The 12,119-nt window shown below is 35.7% G+C and overlaps 1 protein-coding gene across 1 annotated transcript; it reads left to right on the top strand.

The window, feature by feature from the left end:
• The first annotated feature begins 5,250 nt into the window (after positions 1-5,250).
• Positions 5,251-9,132, top strand: rps14 (ribosomal protein S14). The gene is made up of 5 exons (XM_015608453.3): positions 5,251-5,358; positions 6,452-6,602; positions 7,195-7,356; positions 8,202-8,278; positions 9,028-9,132. The coding sequence occupies exons 2-5, from the start codon at positions 6,454-6,456 to the stop codon at positions 9,093-9,095; spliced, it is 456 nt and encodes a 151-aa protein (XP_015463939.1). The 5' UTR covers positions 5,251-5,358; positions 6,452-6,453; the 3' UTR covers positions 9,096-9,132.
• The last annotated feature ends 2,987 nt before the right edge of the window (positions 9,133-12,119 follow it).

Genomic DNA, 12,119 nt, shown 5'->3' with positions numbered 1-12,119 from the left:
CACCAGCGTTTTGGTACTTGAACAGAAGAACCCTGGTTTTCACTCTTCTAAGCGGTTCTCGGGCTTGAATGTCAGTTCAGTTTTAGAAGCAACCTGGTGTGATCTTCTATTCAACATTATGCTGAAGTTCTTCTTAGACCCAGCCAAGAACCACCAGTTGCATTTTTTTTTTTTTTTTTGTGTGTGTGTGTAAAAAACACAACGCAGACGAACACCTTCATGCTGCTTGCAGATCAGTCACATCACTACCACTTTGATTTTGGTCCTAATGTAGTATTTCTAACGGCACCAGAACTGACCACCGTAATAACAATGCAATATAAGCTTTCCTGCTGTAAAGGAAAGTCTTGCACCAAGCACAAATGAGGTTTATTTAAGTTTTCTTCGTGGAGATGAGGTTCGTCGTGGGCCTGGAACATAGAAATGGAGAGAGAACGAAAGAAAGAAGAGACTATGGACAGATGAAAGTTCTCTTCTTTTTGGTTTTCATCATTCTGACCACTCACACAGACACAAACACAGTGGTCCCCATGAACTTCACACTGCCAATATTGTGCTTTCTGTATCATAATGTAGGTTATGAATAGATAGTGATCTAAATGAAATAACTGTAAGGAAAATAGTCATCTGGACTGTACAATCAAACCTATCGTTGTTAATATTTTTTATTGTTGGTAGCCAATATTTTTGTGATTAATTTGCAAATAAAGAAACCACTGTCTTTTTACTATTGTGTGTGTGTTTGTTTTTGGTTACATCTGGCACTGGTGTGTTTTATATCCAGACAGTGTCTTGATTAGGGGTGGGTGATGAACATAATATAGATATATTTTGTTTTAGGTTATTCTTGCAGTGACTTTGTGAAAAACACTGAATAATAATATTTTATTAATAACTACTATACTACCACAGCAAAATACATGTTACATTTTATATGGTTTCAAGCATTCATTAGAGACTTTTATTTAGAACTATTGTCTATTTTTTTAAACAGTAACTTTTGTATAAAATAATGTAACATAAATAACATGAAAAAAATTAAATGTAACACAAATCTACCACAATACTAAAGTGCAGCATATTTAGTGCATGCATATACATGACAAATATAAACAATTATACAAAAAAATACCCTTAAAGCTTCACAGTAAATAACAAAACATATGTCCGTTTTCAGCAAAGAATACCACTTTTATCAAATCAGTTTCTTAAAAAGGAAATTATAATATAATATATATATATATATATATTGAACTCTTTTTATACTTGTCATTAAAATGTTTTTTCAGCATGATTAGATGAGATCTATCCCAATAAATGTATTCCTTATTACAATGACTGGTTGGCCCGTCTTCGCATTTCAGTGTTTAATGAAATAAATTGTTCAAAATGGGGTTAAAAGTTTCAATTTCCCTCACATTACTAGAATTTATTGTCTTTTGTTGTGTTTGACAGCATCAGTTGTAAAGTTGTGAAGAGGTAGAGTTGGTATACTTTGAATAGCTTTATTTGATTACTGTTCTAATCCATATAATAGCAAGAACTTTTCAACTAAGTAAAGAAAACAATTAGAGAAGAAATAAAGTTTAGTCAATCTGAAAAAAAAAATGTAAACCATCTTTAAGTGCTCTCAAAAAGACCATCAAAAACGTTGCAATAAAACTGACTCTCATCAGGAGCAGCCCAGGAAATAAAGACAGAGAAGTTCATCAGAGTCACCAGCCTCAGAAACCACAAGTTAAAGCTATGGAAGCCCATTTCCGCCACCTGAAGAAAAAAAAGTCCTCAACTAAGTCATAATTATGAGATAGAAAAGTCATAATTATGAGATAGTAAGTCATAATTAATAATTAATAAAAAGTCATCTCATAATTATGACTTTCTATCTCATAATTATGACTTTCTATCTCATAATTACGACTTAGTATCTCATAATTATGACTTTCTATCTCATAATTATGACTTAGTATCTCATAATTATGACTTTTTATCTCATAAATATGACTTACTATCTCATAATTATGACTTAGTATCTCATAATTATGACTTTCTATCTCATAATTATGACTTAGTATCTCATAATTATGACTTTCTATCTCATTATGACTTAGTATCTCATAATTATGACTTTCTATCTCATAAATATGACTTACTATCTCATAATTATGACTTTTTTATCTCATAATTATGACTTACTATCTCATAATTATGACTTAGTATCTCATAATTATGACTTACTATCTCATAATTATGACTTACTATCCCATAATTATGACTTTTCTATCTCATAATTATGACTTAGTTGAGGACATTTTTTTTTTCTTCAGGTGGCGGAAATGGGCTTCCATATAAAGCTCCACTAGGTAGGATTGAGATTTTGTGCTCATGGGCTCCCCCTACAGTTGTAGAGTGTAATAAATGTTTCAGGCGGATTAGTTTCTCTTTCTCGTTTTCTGGCTTTCACAGACATATTCGGTCTCTTTCCAGCTTCTGCCAGAGTGTCTGTATGTTAGTTTGTAAAGAATGAACCAGTAGTCCTTGTAGAACTGTTAGAACTAAAGGTCGGAAAGCAGGTCGCAGTTCTCGCGAGCGTTTGAGCTCAGAGGACCCCGGCACCGCTATTCCTCCTATTACACCTCAATGCAGCGCTGCAGTGAGTTTCAAGCTGTAATTTTACTTCTTTAAAAAGATCAAAAATCAAGGAAATCCTACCTAGTGCTGCTTTAACAGCACCTCATAAGAGCACCTAAATGGTTCACAGAAGTATTTTTGTTTTTTTTAACACTTTTAAATTTACTTTTAATTTACAAAGTTGGAAAAAGAAAGAAATGGAATGAGGATGTGTCCAGATTTTTGACTGGTACTGTTACTCTAAGAGTATAGGTCAATAAATAGTTTGTACACTTTTTGGTTCATAATCTCATATATAAGTGGGGCTCTGTGTTCATGATGGCCAAACATCTGAAGCACATCTACACAATCAGTACATGTTCCACAAGTGCTGTGTTAGTAGGTTGCTCTCACTGACAGTTAAACTACGTCTCAATCTGTCTGTGTGTGTGTGTGTGTGTGTGTGTGTGTGTGTGTGTGTGTGTGTGTGTGTGAGAGACTGTAATTTATCACCTGTGAGTGCATGGTAGCTGCAGCCACACTCTCAATCATTCTGACACTGCCAATGAGCCGCAGCATTAACTGCAGTCTACTCATCTACCTGCAGAAAACTGCATCACTCTAAAAACACAGCTTCACACGCAGTACAGCAGGTGCAGTGTGTTTAACCCTGTACACCCCCTTGTAACCCTATACACCCTGCTCTCAGACCTCCAAACACATAGGGTCATTTTGTGAATGGTAAATAATCTGTGTGTTTTTAAGGGGGGAAATAAAAGTGGTAAAAAGTGTAGTGCTGTTGCACAAAAAACATTTTGCATATTCCATCCAAAGTAGCAATCAGATTTCACTCTGACTAACTGGAGACGCATTTTTCTACCAAATGTAAAGGATACAATCCAGATACAGGTCAGCGAATTATTAACTATATTCAACCCATACTATTTTAAGATACTAAGACATTATTGTGACATACTAAGTCGTTATTGTGAGATACTAAGTTATTATTTTGAGATACAAAGTAATTATTGTGACATATTTAGTCATTATTGTAAGATACTAACTCGTTATTTTAAGATATTCTCCCTTTTTTGGCATTCTATGTCATGGAGATACTATCTCTTTAAAAAAAAAAACTTTGAAAACTGCCTGCTTGTGATGTTAGAAGTTAAGTTAAATGTTTATAATATCCTGAATGTTCTATTTTTACAAAAAAAAAAAAAAACACAATTGTACACTGAAAAAGTGAGTAAATTAATAATAAATAAATAAGTTGTGTGAGTTGTAATGTTTGCGTTTATCTTTGATCATACAGTATCAGATAGGAGGACCTATCAGGGAGGAGAGGTACTGCTCTGCCTGTAACTGACACTGTTTATACACCAGGGGGCGCCATTACCTCTAAAGAAGGATTTTTTTTTTTTTTTTAATAATCATCTTTATATAATTTCTTGTTTGGGATGTGCAAGAAAAAACAAGTATGGTTAAAATGCTTTCCATGAGTTTTATTATTTTAGCTTTAGACTTTATATAACACAGTGGACCAACACCATTTGAGCAGGAAGGGCGCAAGTATCACACAGTTATTCATTCTGTTCATTTTCTTAACATGTCTTAGTTACTCGAAGAAACTGGCAAAATCATGTATAATCATAATGAAAAGGGGCTGTCATGTATTTTCACTCACTAGAGTGTATATGTGTAATATTTACCCTATATATATATCTATATATATATGCATCTGAAAAAAAAGAATATCATTGAAAATGTATTTTATTTTATTGTTGATGATTATGGTTTACGCCCAATGACAACCTAAAGATCAGTTTCTCCTAAAATTTAAATATTATATAAAAACCACATACTTTTGTCAGTGTGGGCAGTGTGCCGAATCCATGAATCCTTGAAATCCTGCTGGCAAATTTGCGCTTCATTTAGAAATTAAGGTTACCAGAGTCTAGAGGAAGGAGTGGAGAGACAGTCCAATCTGCTTGACGTCTAGTGTGAAGTTTCCACAAGATGTGGATTTTATTTTCCAGCAGGACTTGGCACACTGCCCACACTGCCAAAAGTACCAATAGGGCTTAAATAATATTAAAAAAAATTTGAGATACTGACTTTTAGGGTTTCGTGGGTTGAAAGCCATAATCATCCACAATAAACTAAATAAACGTTTAAAATAGATCACTCTGTGTGTAACACATTTAGATAATATATGAGTTTTACATTTTGAACTGATTTCCTGAAATAAATTTACTTTTCAATGTTATTCTATTTTTTAGATGCACTAGTATATATTTATGTATTTTCAGGAAATCTTAAATAATATAAAGACAGTAATTGAATCATTTAGTTTACTGTTCTTTAATAAAGGTCTTTAAAAGAGATGTGCGTTTAACGTTTTTTGTTTAGTTGTATTTGGGATAAAGAATCATAAAAATTCGCCACCCATATACATGTTTCTGGATTTGTGTATAAAAAAAATTACCTAGTAATTTTATTTTATTTAGTATCAGAGTTTAGGAACAAGATCATCAGCATATCATTTATCGCAATACGTTTCTGCAGAGACTTAAATAATAGATTTATTTAAACTCAAAATAAATATAAACATTTTTTCCGTTTCTCGGTGAGACTTTTATTTTGTACTTTTCACTCCAGTGTTTCCGGGCTTCGGAGGCCAACTTTCACCCCGGCAGCGCTTCCTCCTTCCTTTCCTGTTTCGGCCTCGATTAGAGACGCGTAGAAGTAAGAGCTCAGAGATTGAATCTGTTCTAATCTCAATTTATTACAGCAGATACCCCATAATTTACCCTGCTACACTGTTCCTTAGTGTTTATTAGTACTGTAGATGTGGATATTAGTGGGGTGGTATGTTTATAAAGGGTGATATTTAGAGAAATTGTGGGTGGGGGTTAGCGGGGTTGAGATAGCGGTGAGGAGTAAATACATTAAGCCTCCTGCTCAGCCGGAGAGAAACACAGTACAGTCAGTATTTACGCCGTTTAATGTTTCCCGTTATCTGTTCTGTGCGTGTTAGCCGTGTTTGTTTTGAGTTAATTTGTGTTATAGCTACAGCAAATAACTAGCAAAAGACTGCGAGTACAGTTCGCCATACTGCAGGCTGTATGCTTTACAGCGTGATGCTAATTCACGGGGTCTGTAGCCTAGCTCGCTAGTGCAGAATTCTTATAGCGTGTTATGTATAAAAGGTGATTGGTCGACCTCAGGTAGTTAATATTGTTATTGAGAACAGTTTTGTCGACTATGGGATATGCAGTTAGTAATCTGCCAGGGGTCTGTAGTGGAGCAGGGATGAAGTAGGCATTAGAAGCATGTTGTAAGATGTTGGGAAGCTTGGTCCATATAGTTGGATCCCATAGTGATGTGTGTGTCAGACCCTTTAAAAGTTGTGTGAAGAGCACTTGTCAATTTAAATCCCGAGTTCCTTAGTTGACACCTACTTAACATTACAGGACAGTTAGTGGATCTGTGTGTATTCAGCTCACCTTATTTATAGATTGTAGGTAGGTCTTTTGGGTTAGTAGCAGAAATAAAAGCATCTTTCAAAAGTGTGTACAATTCACATGCTTTAATTTATAACTAGTTCTGACAGCATATCTAGAACAAAGTGGTAAAATAGAAGTTATGGAACTTGTCATCTATTTTAACCTTTAACCTATTTAATAATGGACCCACAATGAGGGAGAAAAAAACATGAATGAACTGCTCACTATATTTGTAATTCAGTTTTGAATTTAGTATCATTATTCAGAAATAGTCTCATGGGTTAATTGGCTTTAGTCTTACCTGAATTTTTAAAAACTTTTTTCCTCTTCAGCAATGGCACCTCGCAAGGGTAAGGAAAAGAAGGAAGAGCAGGTCATCAGCCTGGGACCTCAGGTGGCTGAAGGCGAGAATGTCTTTGGCGTGTGCCACATCTTCGCATCCTTCAACGATACCTTTGTGCATGTCACTGACCTCTCCGGCAAGTAAGTCACTACTGTTCAAGTCTTAAAGTTGACTCTGCTGCAGCACGACTGCACAGGTGTTTGATTTTTTCATGCTGTATTGAGCAGGGGTCTCCATGCACTCACTATTGCATAGATCTTTTCCATGAGAAGTTGTGAACATGTCTGCATATGTCCTTAAGCTTTCAGTCTCGTACGTTCAATAAAATGTAGGTACTTTGTTAAAAAAAAAAAAAAACTACCTTTTTTAAACCTACCTTTTAAACCATACAATATATGGACTTTACAGCAGTTATTTTTGCCGACCTCAATATTGCCCATTATCTTACTTTAGTTCTTTAATATGGGACATTGTGTTCTTAGCTTGAACAGTGTTTTATATTTTATTTAGGATATTTGGATTGCTCAAATTCCAGTGTGACTGTTCTAATGTTTTCATTACTGTTTATTGTATTGTCTTAAAGTGATGAGTAGGTCCATTTAAACCTATTTTTATGTGACTTATTTGGTATTCAGTATAATTTAATCCTAAACTATTGCTTTAACAGTATTGTGATGCTAGGTTTGAAGGCAGATATGGTTGACTTTAAAATGTCTCTCCTTTTGTTTATAGGGAAACAATTTGCCGTGTGACTGGTGGAATGAAGGTGAAGGCCGACAGAGATGAGTCCTCTCCTTACGCTGCTATGTTGGCCGCTCAGGATGTGGCTCAGAGGTGCAAGGAACTGGGCATCACTGCCCTGCACATCAAACTGAGGGCCACTGGTGGTAACAGGTGAGACTTTAAAGACATCTTAAGAAAAGTTTGCATGCAAGTGTGCATTTTATTATTTTTAAACCGTTAAGTAATATTTTAGAATTCATGTGACATTAAATGCATGCGTGTGTGTGGGCTACAAGTAATGTTAACTACTAACCATTTGACCATGTAAAGTAACTGTATTGTAAAGCAGAGTAGGATAGGTTCCTCTGACACTCCTTACTCTGAAACCCTTCCAAGGTTTCTTCCTCTTAAAGGGAGTTTTTCTTTGCCAATGTGTCACCATAAAAAATGCCATCCCTGTGGTGCTGCTTATAAGAAGCGTGGACCTGTTTTTCTCTGTAAAGCTGCTTTGTGACAACCTTTGTTGTAAAAAGCGCTATAAAATAGAATTGAATTAAATTAAGATAGATTAAAAATAATTGCAGTGGGCACTGGCACATGCGTTCACAATTGTCAACACAAGTAATTTTCCTTTTTTAGTGTAAGGTGGATTCTTTTGTATTAAGCTTTACAGTTCATTAAAACATAAAAAAAGGGATGTGGGATGCTGTCTGCACAGTAGTTGTGCACTACGTCTGGTGATTTGAGTGGTGGAATCAAACTTTTGTATTTAATAGCATGTAGTTTAGAGGTTGTGGTTGCCATGTTGTAGAATCTTAATTCGCCAAGTTTTCTAAATAAGCAGTACATGTTTTTTTCCATCCTAATGGTAATATATTACACTTTGCTAGTAGAGGGGTATTCCAAATAAGTCATACTGTTAATGAATAGTATTGTCTTGGATCCCACTTAAGCTGGCGCATACATACTGAATTGTTTTTGTTTTGCAATCCTAATTTTCATGCTTTCATTTTCAGAACCAAGACTCCTGGACCAGGTGCACAGTCTGCCCTCAGAGCTCTGGCTCGTTCTGGCATGAAGATTGGCCGCATTGGTAAGCCGGAGCCTAGATACTTATATATACCACACCCAGATAATATACAGTGACATACTTTTACTCCTTTATGCTAATTTGAATTAAATTATAGAATATAAAAAATAATTTCTAGTTTAGTTGATATTATAATCAAACCAAAATTGTTGCTTTTGTGATTAATAGTGCTGTAAGCACATTTCATCTGTTAAAAAAAAAAGCTTTTCCACTTGCACAAATATCACTGTAGTGCTGTTAATACACTTGTCTGTAAAATAAAGGTTGTTATAGTTATTGCAGCAAGATGTGGCTCTCCATCACAACCAGAGTCAAGGATGAAATCAAATTTCATTGCCTAGACATGACTAGCTCTTAGGTGTACAGTTGTATACATTTTTAGCAATAATATTCTAGTGTTAATCTCTAATCTAAAAACTCTTATCCTCTTTCTGCTTGGATGGTTGTGGCAGATTTTTACTTCCTTTTCAAGCAGTCATGTGCAAAAAAACTTTAATGCATAACAAATTACTCTTAGGCTTTGCTCTTTCACTTTTGGAGCAGGGTGAATATTGAACACTCAGTGGTATTGTTTTGTATATACCAGCAGAAGCTGTGATCATAGACAGGCCATGTCATTTCATTGTTTGTGATGGTGCCATTGTTTTCTGACTTCTTTTACATTAATTCAAGTTTTCAATTCTAGAGGATGTCTGTTTTTAAAAATTGAGTAGAATCCTGACCATGGCTTTTTATTTTTTTTCTCCTTGCAGAGGATGTCACCCCTATTCCATCAGACAGCACTCGCCGAAAGGGAGGTCGTCGTGGGCGTCGTCTGTAAACTGTTGTGGTTTTTTCTGAATAAAATATCAAAGCCATTTTGACTACGGCCTTCATTTTTAACATGTGATATTACACATTCTTCAAAGGTTTAAACCAGTGAATCAGTTTCACTTCTGGGACCAGAGCCTTCCCTGAACCAAGACATACCATAGAGAAATGAAAATGCAGAGGTCAGGAACCAAAATACTGTGGTTTGAGGAACATCCTCCTCTGTAGTTCCTTGTTTATCGGAATGCACATTTTAATCAAGCTCAGTTACGTCAGTAATAGTTTCAAAAGTAATTTGCTAAAATGTTAAATATAGGCAGCAAAAAATGAGACAGCATCCTGTCCATGTGAGCCACTGGATGTATAACTAGATGCACGTGAGCACAATATTCTACTGTTTAATAACTGGTTATCAGTTGGTGTATTATTGGCTGGTGACCTGTACATTGTTTAAGACTGCTCTTAATGTTTCACTTTAGTGCGGCAATGTTTACCAGCAAATGCTCAGTCATATCAAGATACGATCATGTGATCTGTGTGATCACTTGCATTTTTGCCAAACTGGTTTGGCTTGGTATGCTGGTGGTGGATATCTTAAACAGCTTGGCATCAGGGGAATACCAAAACCAAAATCTTTTTTCCTGGTTCCACAGTATCATGGAAAAAATGGCAAAACAACCTTTGAAAAGACTGCAGTACAATCTTTGCGCATGCTCTTCAACCCTAAAATGAAAATCTGAACATTAACTACAACCCCTGGCAAAAAGTATGGAATCACCAGTCTTGGATGAGCACTCCTTCAGACATTTCATTCTGTAAAACAAACTCTGATCAAAAACATGATACAATAATAAGGTCATTCCAAAGTGCAACTTGTTGGCTTTCAGGAACACTCAAAGAAATGAAGAAAAAACATTGTGGAAGTCAGTAAATGTTACTTTTATTGACCAACCACAGGAAAAAAGTATGAAATCACTCAATTCTGAGGAAAAAAGTATGGAATCACTCAAATTGAAGGTAGAAAATAAGGACACACCCAGTCAATTTCCTTTCCCTAAATGGACACCTGCCTCAGATTAGATCTGCTCGTTAGTCTGCAGTTAAAAACACCTGCAGTCATGACACCTTGGAGGGCTGCTGGACGAATTAGAGTGGCAAGAACCATGGCTCCAACAAGAGAAATGTCTCTTGAAACAAAAGAGAGGATTGTGAAACTTCTTGAAGAAGGTAACTCTTCACGCATGGTTGCTAAAGATGTGGGCTGTTCACAGTCAGCTGTATCCAAGATATGGACCAAATACAAACAGCATGGAATGGTTGTTAAAGCCAAGCGTACTGGTAGACCGAGAAAGACATCAAAGTGTCAAGACAAGCAACTTAAGGCCATTTGTCTTAAAAAACGAAAAAGTACAGCTAAACAGATGAAGCATAAATGGGAAGAAGCTGGAGCCAATGTATGTGACCGAACCGTAAGAAATCGCCTAAAGGAAATGGGATTTCAATACAGGAAAGCTAAAAGAAAACCATCATTGACACCTAAACATAAAAGAACAAGACTGCAGTGGGCTAAGGAGAGGCAATCATGGACTGTGGATGACTGGATGAAAGTTATCTTCAGTGATGAGTCAAGAATCTGCATTGGACAAGGTGATGATGCTGGAACTTTTGTTTGGTGCCGTTCCAGTGAGATTTATGAAGAGGCCTGCCTGAAGAAAACAACCAAATTTCCACAGTCCTTGATGATATGGGGCTGCATGTCAGGCAAAGGCACTGGGGAGATGACTGTGGTTAATTCTTCTATCAATGCACAAGTTTACATTGACATTTTGGACAGTTTTCTCATCCCTTCAATTGAACAGATGTTTGGAGATAATGAAATAATTTTCCAAGATGACAATGCATTGTGCCATAGGGCAAAAACAGTGAAGGCATTCCTTGGAGAAAGACGCATTCAGTCGATGTCATGGCCTGCAAATAGTCCAGATCTCAACCCAATTGAAAACCTGTGGTGGAAATTGAAAAAAATGGTCCACAAGAAGGCTCCGACCTGCAAAGCTGATCTGGCAACTGCTATCAAAGAGAGTTGGCACCAAATTGATGCAGAATACTGTTTGTCACTCATCAAGTCCATGCCTCAGAGACTGAAAGCCGTTATAAAAGCCAAAGGTGGTGCAACTAAATACTAGTGATGTATTTTGAATCATCTTTTCTGTATCTGTTTTTCATGATTCCATACTTTTTTCCTCAGAATTGAGTGATTCCATATTTTTTCCCTGTGGTTGGTCAATAAAAGTAACATTCACTGACTTCCACAATGTTTTTTCTTCATTTCTTTGAGTGTTCCTGAAAGCCAACAAGTTGCACTTTGGAATGACCTTATTATTGTATCATGTTTTTGATCAGAGTTTGTTTTACAGAATGAAATGTCTGAAGGAGTGCTCATCCAAGACTGGTGATTCCATACTTTTTGCCAGGGGTTGTATTAAAAAAAAATTACGTGACCTTGAACTGAGAGACAGAGTTGTGAGGATTATGTAAGTTTTGTTTATACAGTCTGTACTAGAGGAGGACAGATGAGGCATCAAGCATAAACTACACTACATTAACTTTACCTCAGTGTACATAATGGTTCCTCACTGAAAAAAAAGCATTCTAAACTAAGTAACTGGTGATTTCTTAGCTAAAAAGCATTTATTTTTCATGAATTAAATTGCCTCAATGTTATTTTTGTTCTTTTATTGTACCCTGTACTGTGGTCATAAGTAGAAAGGCACATTTAAACAATTCTAATATTTATATTATATGTGGAAAGCACCTTTCACCTTACAACTTTAAATTCAGAGCCCATTGAAACATTAACCCATAATGCCTATTAGGCATTGTTTCATCATCAACATTAAAATATGTAATGCAACCTAAAAGGAAACATTTATTTAGTGTTTATCAAAGAAGCATCACTATAATGGCAACTTTACAATACAAGGGTTAATTGTTTAAGCATAACGTTGAATGAGTTCAGAGCTTACTGAACTTT

Source organism: Astyanax mexicanus, chromosome 17, assembly GCF_023375975.1.
Source record: "Astyanax mexicanus isolate ESR-SI-001 chromosome 17, AstMex3_surface, whole genome shotgun sequence".
NCBI lineage: Eukaryota > Metazoa > Chordata > Actinopteri > Characiformes > Acestrorhamphidae > Astyanax > Astyanax mexicanus.
Note: the sequence above shows the minus strand (reverse complement) of the source record. Positions and strands in the feature narration are given on the sequence as shown.